We start from the raw sequence: 22,221 nt of genomic DNA on the forward strand, positions 1-22,221 counted from the left end.
TTCTCATTTTTCCATAATATTTTTTTGAAAAAAATCGGCAGAAAAAGTTTTGCCCTTTTCAAATGTTAGTCTAGATAAATTTTGGAAAAACTGAGTATGCAAAAGTGCTTATTTAGTCAAAGTCTACACATCCAGAAAATTTTATTGAAATCTGATAGGGTGCTGCCAGCTTCGATTCGATTTGGCGCGAAATGCGTCTATTTTTGTTTGTTTTTTTTGTTGTAAGGATTTTAACCGAAGAACCGTTCATTCATCCCCCGAAATGCGTCTATGTTGTAGCATGAAATTCAAAGCAAAATTGTGATTTTACCGTTTCTTCTGAATTTTCAACGTTATTATACACTGACTACATTAAAAATAGTATTGCAAAATGTATTGCCCTTAAACAGTTAAAATAATAAGCTGTCGAACTTCAACTTCGATTGCCATAAAATGGTGGATATGTTGGTCTATTTGAAACGTGACGTGAGATTTGTTAGTTACAACGAAAACGATTAGACTTGCTCAGTATTAACACATGTAGCATTCCTACGATTTTCAAAACTTCGTATTTCTATTGACTTCTTTAAACTGCTGGAACATACTTTGTCCCCCTTATAGACTGTGTGACACAAATTAAACTATTTCAGCAATGTTCAATGCCATTGTTACTGGCGATAGGGTAAAACGTACAAGGTGGTGATATCTAAAAATAAAACCCTCTTCAGATCTCACTCCCAAAATAACTTAAGAGGAACGGTGTCCCATAGTTCAACTTGGTGCCATAGTCGATATCGAATCTCACAGATGGGTATCTTTAACTTCGAAGAAATTGAGAGCCAGCTGATCAATAAACCGTCGCAATCTAATATAGTAATCGGGTTATCAGCTGAATTCGGTCATTTTAAACGAACATCGATTTTCTCTTCGGTATGAGCATGGCATGGCTTTGACAATGACAAACGAATCGAAACCAAACACAAACAACGCTTTTATATGTCACTCACCTTGTGTGGATCGTTCTGCTTCCACACAGCTGAAGTTTATAAATAGACGAAGAAACGTCTGGCATTTTTTTTTCTACACAAGCACACAGGTAGGTTGTAGTTAGCTTGCAGATGAAAATGTCAATTTATGTCTGGTGACATTTTAATATAACCTGGATGAAGGTTTTAAATACCATTCCTGTGTATTTAAGTGATTGGAATTGGCTGCAGCATGCTTGCAAGTGTAAAAATTAGACTAAATTAAAAGTGTATTTGGGACTCAATGGCAGTAAAAAGGCAATTTGGGAATAATACGGCAAGGGTCTGTTCATAAACTGCGTAGACTGCTATGGTGGCTAGGAAGGGGGAGGGGCTATGGCATAGGTTATGGGCAGTTTCTATCAACATTCGGTGACTGCACAGTGCATAGTCTCCTGAGTTAAGGTGATTCCTTGTATAATCCACAAGTAGCACAAATTAAACTTTATTGGCAGAGTCTGTATGAAGTGGTAGTAATTCTATATCAGCATTGAAAATAGGCGGAGCAACCAAACGTAAACAACGGCTTTAAACGCAAATCGAGAATCTCTGACTCCAGTTTCCTACAACTTCGTCTCAGACGTCATTTCGAATTAATGCAGTTTTCGTGCTACATTTTTTGAAAAGTTTTGAGGACGCTGTTTTGAAAATGTTACAAGATCCACAATGGCTGAATTTTAGCAAAAATGTGAATCATTGCCCATAACGAACAATTTTGTAAATTTTCATCAGAGAATCAGAGAAGGCCGATCCAAAAATTTAATTGTTGTCGCCATTTTGCCTGCAACTGCTTATAAGTTTAAATATGCTTTTTTTGTTATTGAAGTGTTATCCGTTTTTTTTTTTAATTATTTTACGGTTGTGTATTTTTGACTGAAAAGGCAATCCTTTTGTTTCAAATATAATTTTAATTAGATGAGTCGTTTTCGTGCTATGATGTATATGCCTTTTCAATAGAAACCAAGTGATCGATTCAGCATCTGGTGGTGAATAAGAGAACTTCAAACAGAGTGCGGTGAGTAGAAATTTCTGTCGTAAGACATAGGAAGCGCAAAACTTTTTCACTGTTCCTGAAAAATTGATTCCTCTGAGATGCTCCAAAACTTGATCTACAGTAAGATGCTTTCCAGCGAACATAGCTTGAGCGACCGTCCGTCTCACCTCTAATGGTTCGATTCCCAGGAGACGGCAACGCTCCTCGTACGGTGGCAAGTTTGTTGGGTCACGCCAGTTGAGGAAACGAAGAGCATATCTCACAAACTTGCATTGAACGGCACCAAACAACTAAACTTGACTCCAAAAAGGATCGCACAAGCGAGCAGTAGAGTGACCTGAGGCATAGCGGGTCACGGAACTCGTTGGCAATTTAGAAAATAAAGCCCAATTGTCGATTATCTCTGGAGATGATGTCATTGTAGTGGATTCTGCTAGTGAGTCTTCAGTCCAAGTAGTAGTAGTAGTAAAATTATGTTTATTTCTGTTGATTATGGTAGTACATTGATTTATCATTTTAATTGATTAGCCTACCTGGCTCTTCATCTTTGTTTAATTTGATATTCTAATTTAATATTTGCGTTTTTCAACTACTTTACAGAATACCCCTTTGGGGATGTGTTTTATTTGAATTGAAAAAAGTGATAACCTACCTAACTACGAGTATAACCCTAACGTGCTAGATCACGTATGATCTGATGATTTAATCTCAGACAGGTGTCTCTGAACCTTTCCAGGATGAATACTCTCCGTTCATCTAATGTCTGAATTCCAGCCAGGAGGTGGACCTCAGAATTTCTAGTCCGCGGAGGACTGTTTAGGACCATCCTAAGGATCTTGTTCTGGATCCTTTGGAGTGTAAGGTGATGGCATTACAGGTACTCGATTACAGGAAGGATGATTTGTTTGTAGACAGCAAGCTTATTTTTCAGGGACAGGGTTGACTTCCGATGGAACAAGTCTGGGAGATTTAGAGTGTGGAAAGATAATGACCTGGGTCTTTGCCGCGTTGATACGGATCTTCCAGCTGTTGAAACATTCAGACAGGGCGTCCAGGCCTCTCTGAAGTTTGGCAGTCAGAGCTCCGATGACCCTACCCTTGTAGACGATGGATGTGTCTTCTGCGAACAGAGACAACGATCCACCATCAGGGAGAACCGGCATATCGGAGGTGAACAGGTTGAATAGAATGGGGCCAAGGATGCTTCCTTGTGCAACGCCGGCACCTTTGTTGAAAGCATCCGATGTGATGCTATTCAGAGAGACTCGGAACGTCCTGTCCGATAGGTAGTTGTTTATTATCTTAACAAGGAAGATTGGAAAACCGTACTGCTGCAATTTGAACACCAGGCCATCATGCCAGACATTGTCCAACCGTTTTTCAACGTCCAACAACGCCATGACAGATGTTTTCGAAACAGGCTTGTTCCGTCTGAGAATGTTTGTTACTCGAGTCAGCTGGTGGACGGTCGAACGACCTTTCCGAAAACCAAACTGTTCCTCGAGTAACAAGTTGTTTTCATCGGCAGATGTTAGGAGCCGGTGGTACACTGCTCTTTCGAACAGTTTTGATAACCCTGAGAGAAGGCTGATTGGTCGATAACTTGAAGGAGAGGACGAATCCTTCCCAGGTTTCCGGATGGGTATGACTTTAGCTGACTTCCAACACAAGGGGAAGAAGCCAAGTCTGAGGCACTGATTAAAAATCAGTGTCAGATGGTTGTAGAATCTGGAACTCAAGTGTTTGAGTTCCAGATTCAGGAAGTTGTCGAAACCTGGGGCCTTCATGTTTTTAGATGATTTGATATAGGCCAACAGTTCGTCAGCCGTAATCTCGGATTCCTCTGGAAAAATGTTAGGAATCTGAAGAAGATTGGTTGCATTTTCAGCAACCTCAGATTCATGAGGGCTGACGATGTTTTGTCCGAGATTATGGGAGCCGACGAAGTGTTGACCTATCGCGGCAGCCTTCTCTTCAGGAGTTATCAGATGAACCACTGGGTCGCCAGGACGATCCAGTGGGGTCAGTGGGGGAATGGGCCTAGGCTTGTTTTAAGAATTTTTGTAAGTTTCCAGAAGGGCTTAGCACAATCTGGGAGAGAGTGGATCTTACTAGCAAAATCGTTATTTCTGAGAACCACCATCCTGGCCTGAATGATCTTTGTTAATCGATTACAATTGGTCTTCAAGTTAGGCAGGCCAGTACGCTGGTACTGCCTACGAATGGTGTTACGGAGTCTAATGAGATCTTTGTTAGGGCTGTCAAGGTTCAGAGTGTTACTCACCTGTCTGGATACTGGCACGTGCTGTTCCCTGGCCCGGGAAATCGCCTCCTCGATGGTTTGTAGACACCGATCAACATCTTCGGACGTCCCCGGTTGGACATCGTAATCGATGGTTGTGTCGACGCAGTGTTGATATTGCGCCCAGTTGACTCGATGGTAGTTGCGCCGGGAAGCTTCGAATCGGTTTACCGAGGATCCAACTTCGGCCACCACCGGGTAGTGGTCCGAGATCAGCTCCTGGAATGCCACAGGTTGCGAGATGTTGTGTCCCATGTTGCTTACGAAGATGTCGATGGTCGCATGGACCCCAGACCGACTCAACCGGGTGGGAGAGTCCAGGGCCAAGATGGTATAGTGGCTCTCTTGCAGGTATTCATTGAGGATGATGCCGTTTCTATTGCTCCAACCGTTGCCCCAAGCTTGGTGTTTTGCGTTCAGATCGCCAGCGATGATAAAGTTCCCGCTCCTCCGGGTGAGTTTGATGATGTCTTTCCGGAGGGCCACTGACGACCCGTCCCTGATGATGGTTTGCTTGGGGCAGTAGGCCGCGATGATGGTGATTGGGCCAAGTGATGTGCTCATCTCCACTCCGATGGCTTCAATTGTTTTCAGCTGGAAGTTTGGTAGCGGCCGGAAACTGATGTTCCTTCTTGCAGCGATGGCCACTCCTCCACCTCCAGAGCAGGTGCGATCAAGTCTGACGAGCCGGAAGTCGGGAAGGAATACGTTCAGTTCGGGCTTCAAATTCCGTGCTGAGCACCAATGCTACCGACGTGCCAGGAAGGCAGCTCCCACACCTGGACACTACCTATCGACCCATCAACTCATGAGCCGGGGACCAACGGCTTTACTTCCCATCCGAAGGAAGGCGTGATCAGAGATGTTATGCCTCAGAACATCCCGGCGGCGCCGACTGGTATTGAACCCAGGCCTGCTGGGGTGAGAGGTTATCACGCTTACCACTACACCACCGGCGCCGTTAACCATAGCACACTTGTCGCAGCGTGGTTTCTTATGACAGTTCTTCGTGCCATGGCCAAAGGAGAGGCAACTTGTGCATTGGGTCACATCACAGTGTTGCGGCTTGTATGTTGCTCTTGAGCGCAGCAAGGGTGGTGGAGCCCTTAGTCAGGTGGACCAGAAACATTTGGTCACGATAGTTGGTATTGGGCATAGGCCGTCGATTCATTGGGTGGACTGCCTCTGGTTCAATCCGAGCCTCACCAGTTCATCTTTTACGGTAGCCGCTTCGTACGACGGCAGACCTCGTAAAACAACCTTCAATGGTTTCATCGAAGGCAAATCGTGAGTGTAAAACTCCACTGTGCTGTTCTTCAGCAGGTTACCGACCGACTTGTACTGCTGTAGGCTGGAGCACATGATCTTTGTTGCAATGCTACAGATTTTGAATAGCGGGAACAATTTGCGTTTTGCCAGCTCATCCCTAAGCTGGGCGACGTCCTTCATCGGGGTAAACAGCGGGGGAATCCGCTCCTTTTTCGCAATTTCAGCGGCGTCACCACCGCCATTTTCTACTCCGAGCACCGATAATTGGTTGCTCTGTAGCAGCCGATTTGCTGCGTCATCCGAGGCAGCGCTGGGATCCGTTTGAGCCTTCTTGCTGGGGTCCTCCGATGCAGGAGCAGTAGTACGCTTGCGTACCATGCTTTGTTTATTGGCAAATGCAATTAGACTTGCCAATGCGCCTGTCGATGACGGTACTTCCACGACGCGAACGTAGCAATAAAACGAACTAGAAAAAACTCGATAGCGAACCGAACGAACGAACGAACTATACTATTAGACGGTCTAGCAACGAATGTCTCTTCAGTCCAAGGTAGTAGTAGTAAAATTTACGTTTATTTTCTGGGTTTTTATGTTTCAACATTTGATTTAACATTTCAATTGGTTAGCCTTTGGCTCTTCATCTTTGATCTAGTTAATTGGTTATTCTAAAGTGATGATTGCGTTTAGCGCTAATTTACAGGATACCCTTTGTGGGATTGTTTTGGTTTGAATTTAAAAATTTGATAACCTACTTGATTGAGCACCTAACTACTTAAACTAGGTTGCTAAATCACGAATGATCTGGTGGTTTGATCGCAGACAGGCAACTCCGAACCTTTCCAGCGTGGAAGTCTTTCGCTCCTCGAGTGTTTGAAGACCGACCAGGTGGTGAATCTCAGAATTACGAGTTCGTGGTGGACTGTTAAGGATCATTCTGAGGATCTTGTTTTGGATCCTCTCAAGCTTTAAGTGGTGGCACTTAGCACAACTCTCCCAGATTGGCATACCATACTCAATAGCCGGCATTATTATCTGTTTGTGGACAGCAAGCTTGTTTTTGAGGGACAGGGTGGACTTCCTGTTTATCAGAGGGCAGAGCGACCTGATCAAGATGTTACAATTGGTGGATGTCTTGTCCACATGGGATCGGAATAGCAATTTTCTATCGAGGATGAGACCAAGGTAGACTACTCCACTCGACCATTCAATGGGAGTGCTATCAAGATGGATCTTGACGTTAGCAGGCGGAACAAGCCGAGGTGAATACGAGTGTGGAAACAGAATGGTTTGTGTTTTAGCTACATTGATACAAATTAAAACGTCTGACGTGAAAATGTTGAATAGGATAGGCCCAAGCATGCTACCCTAAAGGACCCCTGCATCAGCGTTGAACGTATCAGAGGGGACATTGTTCAAGTAGACCTGGAATGATCTGCCCGACAAGTAGTTTTTGATGATCTTCACGAGCTAGATTGGAAAGTTGTATCGATGCAGCTTGTACACTAGACCATCATGCCAGACATTGTCGAACACCTTCTCGACGTCCAACAAAGCCATGGCAGATGTATTGGAAACGGACTTGTTCCGCTTGATGATGTTAGGAGCCCGTGCGAGTTGGTGGATGGTAGAGTGGCCTTTCCTAAACCCAAATTGCTCTTTGAGAAAGATGTTATTATCATTTGAAAACACCAGCAGACGGCTGAGTATCAATTTTTGGAATAGCTTCGAGATGGAGGACAAGAGGCTGATGGGGCGATAGATTTTGGCACTGGTAGCATCTTTGCCAGGCTTGTGTATTGGAATCACTTTGGCTAACTTCCAGCATGCGGGGAAGTAGCCAAGCTCCAAACATTTGTTGAAGATAAAAGTAAGATGGTTGAAGAAGTCAATACTCAAGTTTTTCAACTCGAGATTGACTACACCATCCATACCCGTAGCCTTCATGTTTTTAGTACTTCTAATAGCTGCTATCACCTCATCAGCCGATATTCTACTATGATCATGCACTACTACGGGGGTGTCAGCGACTCTAGTCATTGCCTCCAGGACGGCAGGGCCATGGGGGCTCACCATGGTTTGACCAAGATTATGTGAAATCACAAAATGTTGGCCAAGAGCATTGGCCTTTTCAACTGGGGTTATCAGTAGGGATGGGTCTAAGTGGTCAACAGAGGAAAGCGGAGGGATCGGTCTCGACTTATTTTTCAAAATTTTGGTCATCTTCCAAAATGGTTTTGCACAATCTGGGAGAGAGCGAATCTTTTTGGTAAAATCGTTATTTCTGAGTTCCACCATCCTGGCCTGGATAATTTTGGTTAGCCTATTGACATTGGTCTTCAAGTGGGGCAGCCCAGAACGCTGGAACTGCCTACGAATGGTGTTACGGAGCCTGATAAGATCTTTGGTTGGGCTGTCAAGGTTCAGAGTATGACTCACCTGTCTGGATGCTGGTACGTGTTGCTCCCTGGGATATCGCCTCTTCGATGGCTTGCAAACACTGATCGACTTCTTCGAACGACTCCGGTAGGACGTCGTAATTGATTGCTGTGTCCACACAGCGCTGATACTGCTGCCAGTTGACACGATGGTAATTTCTCAGTCCAAGGTAACGCCGAGACCCTTTATGTGCTCTACATGAGCAAGACAGCGTCCGTAGAGAACATAGTCAAACATGATTGGTTCGATTCTTTGGTAACAGGAAATAATGCTACATTTTTCGATGCTTAGACTCATCAAATTTAATGAGCACCAGTCAGCAAAAATTCCTAACATATTCTGGAGATCCCAACAGTCCGAGAGGCTTTTAATAATTTTGTAGATTTTGGTATCGTCTGCATAGAAAACGCGGCATCCTGATGGTATCAGAAAGGCGACGTCGTTAAAAAAGATCGAAAACAGTAGCGGTCCTAGGTTACTACCTTGCGGAACTCCCGAGTTGTTTGAGAAAACATCCGATTCCGTCGCGCCTATCTTAGCCCGTACATAGCGATTCATCAAGTAAGATCTGAACCAATCCACAGCCGTTGACGAGACGCCAAGTATATCCAGCTTGGTAAGTAAGATATTATGGACTTCTTCGGACAGCAAAGGACAACAAGGCCTTAGCGTGATTGGTAATGTAAGGTATATTATCAAACATATTCCATAGTATGAGTTGATCATAGCTATCATACATTTAGACATATTTTTTTCATATTTTGTTATGTGTTTTTCTTAAAGGGACTCCGGAACCAAGCGTCCAATCGAGATAAAATTTAATAGCGTTCTAAGGAAGTCAGAAACACACGTCCTGAAGACTGCTCAACTCAAATCGGTTCAGCCATCGCCGAGGAAATCGGATGAGTAAGACAACATACACACCAACAGACATTTTCCAATCTTGTTGAGCTGAGTCGATTGACATATGATATACTTGACCCTTCGAGCCACCGATCGAAAGTGTGATTTAAAGTGATATATTAGCCATTCGGTACACCTCGGTGTACGAGAAAGGCAACGGCAGTTCCGAAGAATTTACTTATGTAACAAACAATGCTTCGAGTATATAACAAAATGGGTGTGCTTATTATGATTCGTATCGCATGTTGTATTTTTGTTTTACTTCAATCAAACGGGTGGATAAAATTGGTGTTCAAATGATATCATTTATTTTGCTTTGCAATATAATTCATCTAAAAACAAATAATATGGAAAACAAAAGAGGTACGATATCTTCTTACAGCTTACAGACACTTGGAACGACGCAAATGTCGAAAAAAACCACACAAATCAATTCTAAAATCAAATTCCTATTGAGCCAATGTTTGTTTAATGTTGAAATCCATATCATACATCTCTTTCGTTCAGGCGGTTTCGCTCCTTTTTTCCACGCTTTACCCAATAAAAAAAATCTGTCATCGATTGGTTTTTGATGATCTCTCCGTACATTTCAGATAGCTTGCCCCGCGGCTGGATGCCGCCATGTCATTTCGATTTGTTCATTTCCGGGGATTAAAGCGTGATCCGATTGAATCGTGATTCGGTTTTCATGGAAAGATTTGGCCACTTCTTTGAATTCATGCCAAATTTGCGCCATCTCGTTTCATAAGTGTTTGATGGCAAAACGTCACACAAACATCATTGCTGACATCCAGCTACTGGGATTTGCTTGACGATCTATTTTTATCACTTGCTCTGTTAAATACATTAATGAGTGATACTTATTTTTTTTATTTTCTCTACTCATTTCAGGGTGTCGAAGAGTAGTATGTACGAAGTGAACAAAACAGCCGAGTGGAAAACGCAAATCGTTCCTACAAATCATCAGACGGAAGCCGTCCAGCAACGCTCGTCCACCGGAAGCAACTTTCCGCAGGAATGACTTCCCCGTGATAGCTGCACGACCACAAGGAATAATCTCAGCTCGGTGTAAAGTTCCTGAATTTTACTCCCTTTGACTTGTTTGTAGGCTACAAGAAATCAGTGGAAGGATCTTGCAGCGGACTTCGCACCGTGATTAAAATTGCATGTGTTTATGTGCCGAAGCGAAATCCCAGTGAAGCTTTCCCATTCCTTTTCCCGGACTTGTATATAGGCCAAGGTGCAAAGTTAGATAGGTTGTGTGTTGTATGGAAAGTGAAAGAGAGCTAGCTCGTCGGCAATTGAGCAAGAGTGAATAGGGCATATCCCATTAGGCTGTAAAATTATACACGACTGCGGTAGTTTCGAAGAAATTCCGTGATAGGATCCTGCATCATCGGAATATAGGCAACGTGCAAGTGCATTCACCGGCAAAATGATCAACAAAAGCTATTTGGTGGTGCCGCTGCTAGGTTTACTCGTCGGATATGTTGGTAAGTCATCTGCTGCTGCCATCAATTGGTTTCAATGGAATCGGTATAATCTATATACAGCTTACGTTTGTCGTTGGCTTTTGCACTTTTGCTCTCTGCCGTACTTTATGTGGTGTTTACATCAGTGTTGGTTTTGCCAGAGCTAGTGTACTAGAACTGTACTAAGTTAGTGTACTAGAACTGTACTTAAGCAGTCAGCATAATGTTTTATTCAGATCTGAACGCGCATTAGCGGAGCGGAGCAAAATTTGCGTTGGTATGAGCAAGACAACTACTACTTTTCTCTCCTTCGTAAAATCTCGCCCAGCGCGTGGAATATCGCTCAGGAATACCAGGTGAATACAGGGTGCATACAGGGCATCAGCATTTACCAGCATGAGATTTCAGCAGCAACTGAAATTCATGCTAGTTGGTTGAGCTGGTGGAGCTACTGAACTAGCATAAGTGTAAACAATACCTGTGCGCCGCCGCCGCGCCACGCCCCCGCTGCTGACACTTTTTCATACGTCGGCGTGCCGCAGGGATAATTTTTATTACGTCAACGATGTAAAGGCTTTAATTAATTTCTAAATTTCATAGGAGGTATTTCTGGCAACTGCACCAAATTGGAAAATAAAACAAGCATATTATACTTTAAGACGCATAAGAATTTTAAAACAATATCTTTCATTGGTGTAAAAAGTTCCTAAAACCATAATGACAATTATCAAACACGTTCCTGGAAACCCATGTATTCATGGTCTCGGGACCAAATTCACTATTGTATGATATATATGTTCCTTGAAAGTTTGGGCTTTTTTAAACAACATATCAAAAATTCAGCGAGGCATGTTTTAGTGTTTCTGAGCTACAATTTTCAAAAATATTAAGTTTTCAATAATGGAGGCTCACGGCAATTTATGATGCATGATAGTGGTTTACCACCCATTGTAGCACGGAAACTAAGTCCGACAGCAGTGGGCTCTCTTCTTTGTTTGTCTTGATCAAGCTTAATAACCTCTGATTGTCCTCAACATGTCGCTGTATGAAGGGCCAAAAACGGATTGGGTAGATCGATAGGCAAAGTCGCCTATTCGCATCTACGGAACAATAAAGAATCTCCTTCCAGCAACTTGATCAGCCAATTGGTCAAAAAGACAAGCCCCCAAACAGGAAGATGCCCCAATGAGTGGGGAGAAGAGCCCGCCCTTTATCCACGAAATGTTATCAACAGGGAGTTGGCATTCCCACTCTCCCCGTCCAAATCGCTTCAATCGGGTGCCCTGTTGGACCGTCCCTTCCCTTTTATTTATGTATTTCAATGTATATATGAGTTGATTGTTATGATTATTGTCAATAATACTTACATTTCGATGTAGATCGTGATACTTATCATTACAGAAACCAATTTTGAATCGTAGACCAACAATCCACTCGTTCCGAGACGAGGCTCTGTGATAAAGCCATCTTCTTCATCATGTTCGCTCGTCACCCGGGATGCATGCAAATGAAAAAGAAATACAACCAGAATTAGTTTTTTCTTTTTTGCAATGATCCTTGTTACACATTCTCTGTCTTATCCTTTTTTCTTCCAGTGTTTATAACTTCCTTTTCCTTGATCTTCTTCCTCTGTCGATACACCATCCGAAATTTCGCTATCCTCATTCTTATAAATTTCTTTCACTTTCTTTTTTAATTTTTCTTTGTCCTTAGCAAGTTCTTCCCATTATTCTATATCAAGTTCTTCATATCTATCAAAGTCCTGACTTAATGATTTCCTCCAAGTAAGGCTTGGTCTACCCTCTTTTTTCTTGTTGAATTTGAATATATACGCTAATTGCAGTGGATGATTCATCTCTCTTCTTCTGATATGTCCAAAATAACTTATTCTGCCTACCCTCACTCGTCTATTTATTGTTTTTCCTGCTAAAATTTTTCTTGCATTAAATTTCATATTACTTAGTTTTTTACAGCTATTAAAATGTTCCTTAGAATATTTTTCCCTTTTTTTTCTTTGTTAATACCGCTACCTTAGTTCCGTATAATAACGCTGGCGCCAAAACCGTATTATATATAAGCTTTCCTAATTCCCAGCTCGGATGAAATCTTGTACAAAAATCTACTACTAATCTTGAAGTTTTCAAAGCGTTTATAGATCTATGCCTATTAGTTAAATTCCTGTTTAGGGTTGCTGTCAGACAAACTCCTAAATACTTAATATATTCACTAGTTTTAAAAGCAGTTCCATTAAGCATTAATTCGTTTGGCTGTACTGCTGTATCATTTGGGTATCTAACTAAAATTTGACTTTTCTTCCTATTGATTTTAAGACCTACTTTGGATAGCTCTTCTTCTAGTACTTTAACAATATTCTCTAACTCATTTATACTTCTATTATTAATATGTAATCGGCAAATGCTAAAATTATCGGCAGTTTTAAGCAATCTACATCTATCAATTCTAATTCAGGAATATCTCTTGCAACGTTTTTAAGAACATCTTGTATTAAATAATTAAAAAGTTGAGCTAAAGCTAAATCTTATTGTTTATTGTTTATCAGTCAACAGGTAAAATGTTTACCCCAATGACACCTGTTCTACAACTAAATACAAAACTAACGAATAACATAAATTAACATAAAACTTGTTTAAAACTACGCTTGTTTGTTTCTCGTGACACGTTGAAATCGTACACATAATAACACCGGTTGAATACACGGGACATGCTTCGCAAAGGTTCGTGAAAGCCATAATGAGTTCTTGCCGGAGGGATGGTGATAAACGAGTGCGACCGAAGATTGCGACGACGTGTGTTGATGTCCAAGAAACTAAGAAGCGTAGGACTGTCAATGTTGCCTTGCAGAAGATCCCCAACAAAGCACGCTTTTGCCACGTTGCGTCTTGCTTCTAGTAATTCCAGATTTATAAGTAGACAACGGCTTTCATAACTGGGCAGGTTGAATGGATCTCTCCACCTAAGATGACGTAGAGCGAACCGGACGAATTTTCGCTGAACAGCTTCGATGCGTTGAGTTTCATTCTGGTAATAAGGAGACCAGACGATAGACGAATACTCCAAGATAGGGCGCACAATTGAGCAATATAAAGCTTTTAGGCAGTAAACGTCCTTGAACTTTTTTGCAAAGCGAAATAAAAATCCTAGTTGCGATGAGGCTTTAGACACAACGTACGCGACGTGATCCTTGAAAGTTAATTTTGTATCAACCAGAATCCCCAGGTCCTTGACTGTCGAATCACGTTGTAGATTCACGCCTCCCAAAGCATAAATAAAATGGAAGAGTGATTGCTTGCGGCCAAATGAAATAATCGAACATTTGGACACGTTCAGCGACATTCGATTAATATGACAGCATTCAGCGAAGGCTTCCAGTTGTTGTTGCAGAAAAAACGCGTCTTGTGGTTGCTTAATCGTGTAGTAAAGCTTCAGGTCATCGGCATACGAGAGTTTTAGGCATTTCAAGATGAAATTGACATCGTTCATATACAGCAAGAATAGAAACGGCCCCAAGTGACTTCCTTGGGGAACACCGGACCAAACCGGAAAGGAGGGCGAAACGTGGTCTCCAATTTTGACGGACATACTTCGACCGGTTAGGTAGGATCGAAGCCAGGAAAGCAAGTTACTGTTCATTCCCAGCTTGTCGAATTTAGCAACTGCGATTTGATGATTCATTTTATCAAACGCCGCGGATAAGTCTGTGTAAATAGCGTCTACTTGTTGACCATTTTCTATTTGGCGGATCACGAACGAAGTGAAACAAGTCAAATTAGTTGTCGTCGAACGGTTAGGCATAAATCCGTGCTGATCAATCAAAATGTAGTGTGCGTAGTTCTGAACCAGCTTATGCAGAACGATCGCCTCAAACAGCTTAGAAGTGGCGCTCAACGCAGCTATGCCCCGATAGTTCGAAACCATCCGCTTGCAGCCTTTCTTGAAAACTGGGAAAATATACGACTGCTTCCAGCAGTTTGGGAATACACCAGTAGCCAAGGATAGGTTGAATACTCTTGCTAGTGGTGTTGCAAGTGCTTCCGCGCAGCATTTGAGGACAAGCGATGGAATCCCATCCGGACCACATCCCGTGGAGGATTTTAAATCCTTTCCGGCTGATATAACCATATCGTTCGTGATCACGAACGGTAGCCCAGAGGCCGAAAGTTGAGGAACATTTCTGGTGGCGACGGCTACATCCTGCGGGTCGATGTGTTCATTAGTGAAAACATTGCTGAATTGAGAACGGAACAGGTCGGCGATGTGAGTGGTGGAATCAGCTTCGAACAATCCGTTGGTCATCGTAGAGGGCAGTCCGGATTCCATCCGTTGGTCATGGACGTAACGCCAAAAACTTCTGGGATTTGTCTTGAAGCGCCTTTGCAAATGGTCCTGATATGCGTTGTACAAACGATTATTAAGTTGCTTGTATTCAGTGCTCGCCGCCATATATCTCATTCTCGTGGAGTCCGTGCGATACTTGCTATGTCGTCTGAGAGCTGCCCGCTTCACAGTCCTAAGATGCTTGAGGTCAGCATTTGACCAGGCTGGCTTAGCCGGTTCGTGTCTAGACTTCACGGGAACGAACTGATCGATGGCATACCACAGGATACCAGATATGGTCGACGCAGCGAGGTTGGCATCACAATTTTGAAGCACCTCGTCCCAATCGACATGTGCGAGGAACTCGTTCATGCTGTTGAAGTCAGCCTTTCTGAAATCATAGGCGATGCTTTCAGAGGTATCTTGGAAGCGTTGCTGTGGACTTATCTTGAATTCCATCAGTACAGGAGGATGATGCCTGCAGATTTTAACGAGCGGTGATGGAGCTTGCATAACTGTGCTGTGCTCGCAAAGTTCCTCACTGACGAAGCATAGATCAAGCGTACGATTGTTTTCATTTGCAATTCCACTCATTTGTCTGAGTCCAGCGGTGCTATACGCATCAAGCAGCTTCCGTGATGCCAAGCTAATCGAGGATCGTGATGTAATCGGGTACATCTTATCTAAGTATAAAGGGAATTAGTCGTTGCAGTTGAGGATTGCAACGATTTTTGCCTGAAATTATTAATTATTTTGTTGGACATTTGTTCTAAAGTCTCAACATTCGAAATTCTATGTACTTCGGCTGTACTGTACCAGGGAGGCAACTTCAAAATCATTTCCTGGTAGTGCAACAACAAGACCATATTGGCACAGCGTAAAGCATGGTCGGTCTAAAAACTTGTTTAAATATTAGAAGTTTATTCGTCAGGCAAAGTTTGGATTTCCTGTTTATAAGAGGATACAAACATTTTATATATTTGTTACATTTGGCTTGAATGCCCTCAATGTGATCTTTAAAAGTTAATTTTTGGTCAAGTATTAATCCAAGATATTTCACTTGGTTTGACCAGGAAATTGGAACTCCGTTCATAGAGACTATGTGACTACTACTAGGTTTCAAAAACGAAGCTCTAGGCTTATGTGGAAATATTATAAGTTGAGTTTTGGAAGCGTTGGGAGAAATCTTCCATTTTTGTAAATAAGAAGAGGAGATATCTAAACTTTTCTGCAGTCTGCTGCAAATAACACGAAGACTTCTTCCTTTAGCGGAAATGCCTGTGTCATCAGCGAACAAAGATTTGTGGCAACCCTGAGGCAAATCAGGGAGGTCCGAAGTGAAAATGTTATACAATATAGGCCCATTAATGCTACCCTGAGGAACTCCTGCTCTAACAGGTAGTCGATTAGATTTGGAATTTTGATAATTTACCTGCAGAGTTCTGTCAGTTAAATGATTTTGAACCAATTTCATAATATAAAGTGGAAAATTAAACTTTTTCAATTTAGCAATCAAACCTTCATGCCAAACACTGTCGAATGCTTTTTCTATGTCTGGAAGAGCAACTCCAGTTGAGTGGCCTTCAGATTTGTTTGAACGAATTAAATTGGTAACTCTTAAGAGTTGATGAGTAGTTGAATGCCCATGGCGAAATCCAAACTGCTCATCTGCAAAAATTTAGTTCGTATTGATGTGAAGCATCATTCTATTCAAAATTATCTTTTCAAAAAGTTTACTTATTGAAGAAAGCAAACTTATTGGGCGGTAGCTAGGAGCTTCAGCTGGAATTTTATCCGGCTTAAAAATTGGAACAACTTTTGCATTTTTCCATTATCAGGAAAGTATGCCAAATGGAAACATCTGTTAAATAATTTTACCAAGAAAGACAAGGTACTCTCCGGGAGTTTTTTGATGAGGATATAGAAAATTCCATCAGCACCTGGAGCTTTCATATTTTGAAACTTTTTAGTTATAAACCTTACTTCGTCCAAATCAGTCCCCCAGGAATCATCAAAAATATTTTCCCGAGAGAAAATATTCAGATAATCCCGAGCAACCTGATTCTCAATAGGACTAGTCAGACCCAAACTGAAATTATGGGAACTCTCGAATTGCTTAGCAAGTTTCTGAGCTTTTTCCAAATTTGTGATCAAAATTTTACCACCTTCTTTAAGCGCTGGAATTGGCTTTTGAGATTTTTTTTTCAAAATTTTTGGGTTTGGGTTTGGAACTCGGGTATAATTTAGAAAAATTATTTTCAAAAGTTTTGTTCCTCAGGGCAGAGAATCGTTTTTTAATTTGTTTTTGTAAATCCTGCCAGATAACTTTCATGGCAAAATCGCATGTTCTTTGATATTGTCTCCTACGGACATTTTTAAGACGGATCAAGAGCTGAAGATCGTCGTCTATTATAATTGAATCGAATTTAACCTCGCATTTTGGTACTGAGGCAGCTCTTGCTTCAACTATAGAAGTAGTCAGAGATTCAAAAGCATAATTAATTTCTTCTTTGGTTTGCAAAGGAATGTTTGGATCGAAGTTATATTCCATAAATGTTCGATATTGCTCCCAATCAGCTCTACGGTAATTGAAAGTAGAACTGTTGGGATTACAAATTATTTCTTGGGATATTTCAAAAGTAACTGGAAGGTGATCAGAACCGAAGTCAGCATGGGTAACCAATTGGCTACAAAGTTGACATGAATCAGTTAAGACCAAATCAATATACCTAGCAATGAGTATATGATCATCTGTTGATCTACTTCTTGTAAATGTTGCTTGACGGAACCCTGGATCTCCTGTGAATTTTCGAAGCTATCCATTTAGCATATACTTTATAAGCCACATTACAAAGAGATATTCTACGAAAATGATCGGCTTCTGACTAGGGGAAGGACAGCTCCAAGTATCAGTATCAATACCGATGGTGGAAATATTAAATATTTTAATATGTGTGATATTTGCGAATCTTACACTTAGTCTGACAGTTTTTTTTTTTTGTGTTTGACTATTTTTGGTTTAAAGTGTACATTTCACATTCGTTTAATCAAAAATGGATTTCACACGAGAGGCAAGTCATTCCTTGATGATCTTGCTGGCCAGGGCCACCAAAATCCGCTCCTTGTTCTCATAAATTTGGCATTCTTTGGTAGCTGATCTCAGTGCACATAATCTGGCGCACTTCCGTTCCCAGGAAATAGTCATTAATTTCCACGAATTCTTCATCGTCTGCAATCCAATGTTCTGTCCTCCGATGGAACGGGAATCGACTAACTACGGTGCCCCTGTAAACGGAGTCCCATAGTGATGGTTCCGTGGTCGTAATACATTCGCCATGAGCCTTGCAATTTGGAGAGATTTGCTGCTGGGGGAACTTGCCTAGTCCAGTGCCGTTTTTAACATCAAAAAAGCCGAAGCCGAAAACGATCAGAGCTATCGAAAACAAAAATCTAGGCAACAATGATGAAACAGAAAGCTGCAGGAACATAAACAACAACGGTGAAACGTCATTAAGTGTATGCGTTAAAGCTACACTGTTATATTTTTTACTTTGTAGCTTTCCACTTAACAGTTAATATCATTAATATTTATACTAAAAACTATAATAGCTACCAATATGAGCAATTTTTACACCAAATATTACTTCATATCAAGTTGTACTTCCCCTAGGCTTCTGAAGCTCCTGCCTTTTTTGGAATGGGAATTTGCGTCGATTTGTTCCAGTCTTTGGGCATTATGTTTTCTACATATACCAACTTCATAATTTCAACTAGCTCTTCTATCGTGCTCTGATCTGCATTTTTAAGATATTCTAAATAAACTCGGTCTGGCCCTGGAGTTTTTCCATTACAAGAAGTATTGATTATAAATCTAATTTCATCTAAGGTAGGAGGGTTTGGTAACGGAACGTTATCGTGTTCATTACAAAAATCTATTTCTGGCCCTTGACAAGCCTTCAAAATATTATCCCATACTCGTGTACTATGGAGGCTCACGGCAAGTTATGAGCATAAACTGATAACTCTATATTTTTTGAAAAAAAAAATAGCTAAGAAACGAAAAATCATAAATATATTACATGTAATATATAATTAAAAACATACATTATAAAATAAATCGCTGAATTTTTAATTTGTTGTGTAAAAAATTCCAAATGTTCAATAAAAACCGTAACTTGCCATAGTGCTTTTGCTCCCGAGACCATGAAAACTATGAAAATCAATTATACGCAATGTGTTTCAATGTAAATGAAGGAATGTTCTTCAAAATTAAAAAAAAAAATAGCAAATCAAGCAATTTTTCTGAAGACACTGAAGTGTTATGTTTATATTAGTAAGAGCTATAGCAATTTTTAAGCCAAAAATTACCCCTTTTCAATGCGCTATAACTAAGTGAGCTGCAACAACTTTCATTGGAAATCTTAAAATCAGGTCATTATTTTTGTGTCAAGATCATACGTATCCGTTAGTATTCTGGATGCAAGAAAAGAAAAGTGTGTGTATGACACATACAACCTGTCAATTTAGCTTTCAGAGGGTCACAATAGCGATTAGCTGTAACGATGAGCAACGCGATGAGCGAGCAATCAGCGATCATAAAATCGCTTGTTGTGACTAGCAATGGGCGATCTTGGATCGAAACACAAAAGATCGATTATTTTGGTTCGATTAATCGATTTTTTGAATCGATCTCAAACACGACAGAAAACGATTGGATCGATCCATAACATTCGATTTTTGATTCGATCCAAAAAAAATTTCAACGCATTTGCATTTGCAATTTAACATTGATATTTTTTGTCTTCACCTTTACACAACACTTGCCTTGAACATGGATTCTACAAACAACCAATGTGACAGTTCAGTAGAAACATTTACTTCTTATTGGTAATCCTATATATATAGAGATTCGCGGAACTATTATCAGACGTATTGGCAACGTGATTGTTATGTTTACAAAAGCTGCCAAAACTTGCCGTGGAGGAAAATGGTCCAGCTTAGTGCGTGCCGCCTTCATCGTTGTCTACGATACGAGTTAGTTTGTTAACGTTTTTACGTTACAATTTTTGAAAAAGTTTTGCCTTGACCGGTCATGGAAGTGTAACGAAGTGTAACAATATGAGTTTTTTCCGGTTTCCGAAAAACGCTGAACTTCGCAAAAAATGGCTAGAGTTTGTAGGAATACTGTCAGATTTTCCCTAGTGGATTCTATGCGTTTGTGCAGTGTATGTTACAGTGGTAATTATTTGGAGATGTCTAGTTAAAACTTAATGTTTCTTCCAGTACCACTTCGAGCACACGCAATTGTATTTTGCTGAAGAATTTAGATGTATCAAAAAACAGCGTACAGTTTTATTTATGTTGTCCGAAAAATCAATAGAAAAATATCCATTCTCAATTTATTATATAATTGTTAATTATGGTTGAAACTCTTTTATGTTAACATAAGCGTTTCACTGCTACATTTTTTTATTTATAAACGTTTCATTTGAATTTATTTCACAATACTTTTCAACATAATAATAAATCCTCTAAAGTTTGCTTATCAGAATGCTCGTTTGACTCACATTTTGACAGTTCTCGCTGCTCGATTGACTCAAAATGTTCGCTTCTGCGAATCTCTATATGAAGGATTACTACTTCTTATGACATATTTCAGGTTCATCAGTCCTATGCTATGTCAGAACTGAATCATATAGGGGTATATCGGCAGAATTACAAACTTTCTTGCATCATAGGCAAATATTTGGTCAACTTTGGAGTGTTGTAACTTCGTCAAATATGATCCGATTTTAAATCTTCTAAGAGCATTTGACTGGAAAACTAATACTGTTTTACGTGCGGTGTAGCCACAGGTCACCGGATACCGGAGATATTCTGGGTTTCTGGAGGGCTTCCGCCCAAAACTTGGTCATAATCTTTAGCAGTGATCTTTCCTTTCATGGCAATGATTGGTCCAACTGAGGGCCATGATATGGCACCCCATTCCATAAATGAGCCTCCTTCGTGCTTTACAATCGCTAGCGAGCACAAAAGTGCTGGCGAACATCTCCAGAGCTGACGTCGACAGTCATTTTGTTCATTAAAGAGTTGTTGTTGTGCTCTTCCTGCACCTTAGATTAATACAAGAGAGAGACTTGGTCTACAACCAGAGTTTAAAGACCTAACCTCCCCATCCACTGCTAGTAGTCAATGGTCTATATCCAGACTTCAGATAGTTCAAGCTGTTGAACTAAGCTACATAAGCTCAAAACACTTTTGGCAAGCTCTACCGAATTGCGATTCACTTCTGCGTAAGCTCCGTAGACGTAGGCGCGTTGAATCCGACAGTCGGCAAAGGTTTAACCTGTACCCACACCGCTTAAGGAACGACCTCGAGTCAGTAAAACCGTTTAGAGCTAAACATCTAAATTACGTAAGATACGAAAATCGCGCAAATTGTGAACGTCACGCGAAACAACCGTAGAGAGAATAAACAGCTTATTATCACTTAAAGAGTGCCACCCAAAATAAATGTGATAGCCTATGTTGGCAAGTTGATTGATTTTGGTTTCCTCCCTAAATATTCTACTTATTTTACTGTTGAGCTTTGTTTAAATTTAGTTATTTTACCGCACGTATCAATCATTTCAAGATTTCGCGACCGTACCGAACAAATTCTATACTACAGAAGCTTTCAAAAAAAAAAAAAATACTGCAGAAGCTTTAAAAAAAACTTTTGGTGAGCTCTACCGCAATGCGAATCACTTCTGCGTAAACTCCGTAGACGTTGGCGCGTTGATTCTGACAGCAGCGAAAAGTTAAACATGCATCAATACCACATAAGGAAAGATCGATTTTACGTATGGTTTAGTGCATAGATTAACATTCACTGCTGTTTAAAAATGTAAGTACTTGAACACTAAGAAATAAGTTAACTCAAATGCTTTAACCGCATATATCAGAGATTTCACGTATTGAGAGAATAATATAGTAATCGAGTACAACAAACTCAGGGGAATACATTATCTCCAAAAATTTAAAAGCTATTAATTGTCACATACCTCTACTTTTACTTATTTCCTAAGAGAGGAATAGCTCCTTGTTAATCTGCTTAATGCTATTGGTCAGCCTGCGTTTTCTTTTTAAAGTTAAAGACTAAATAAGAAGATTTATTCTACAACTTTAAACGCTAGTTGCCTTCCTAAGCGGACCCCCCGCATCCTAATTCTTTTGTTAATCTACTTAATGTCATTAGACTTTCTGAAGTTTCTTATTTAAGTTCATCTGATGATCATGATATCTCATTAGTCTAATTTAACAAACTACTAAAAGCTCCAATTCACCTAATCAATCACAACCCATGCTTTATTAAGTACCTGCACTTGTGATTGTAATCTAAAATTAAACGTATTTCAAGTACTTCTGATTTAAGCCTATACCTATTCATTATATCTTAGTTTGACACTGGTAACACCTTCATGTGACTAAAATGCTTCATTTTGAAGTCAGTTTCCTAGCGGATTT

The 22,221-nt window shown here is 40.7% G+C and overlaps 1 protein-coding gene across 1 annotated transcript in view; it reads left to right on the plus strand.

The window, feature by feature from the left end:
* LOC135713478 (uncharacterized) overlaps nucleotides 1–22,221 on the plus strand; it is a 294,247-nt gene that overhangs the window by 54,491 nt on the left and 217,535 nt on the right. The window contains exon 2 of the mRNA XM_065236603.1: nucleotides 9,800–10,401. Within this exon, the coding sequence (XP_065092675.1) occupies nucleotides 10,344–10,401 (58 nt within the window). The 5' untranslated portion in view covers nucleotides 9,800–10,343. The remainder of the gene's footprint in view (nucleotides 1–9,799; nucleotides 10,402–22,221) is intronic.

Source organism: Ochlerotatus camptorhynchus, unplaced genomic scaffold (genome assembly GCF_037179485.1).
Source record: "Ochlerotatus camptorhynchus isolate MF236.1 unplaced genomic scaffold, CSIRO-AGI_Acam_v1.1 ptg000556l, whole genome shotgun sequence".
Taxonomy (NCBI): Eukaryota; Metazoa; Arthropoda; class Insecta; order Diptera; family Culicidae; genus Ochlerotatus; species Ochlerotatus camptorhynchus.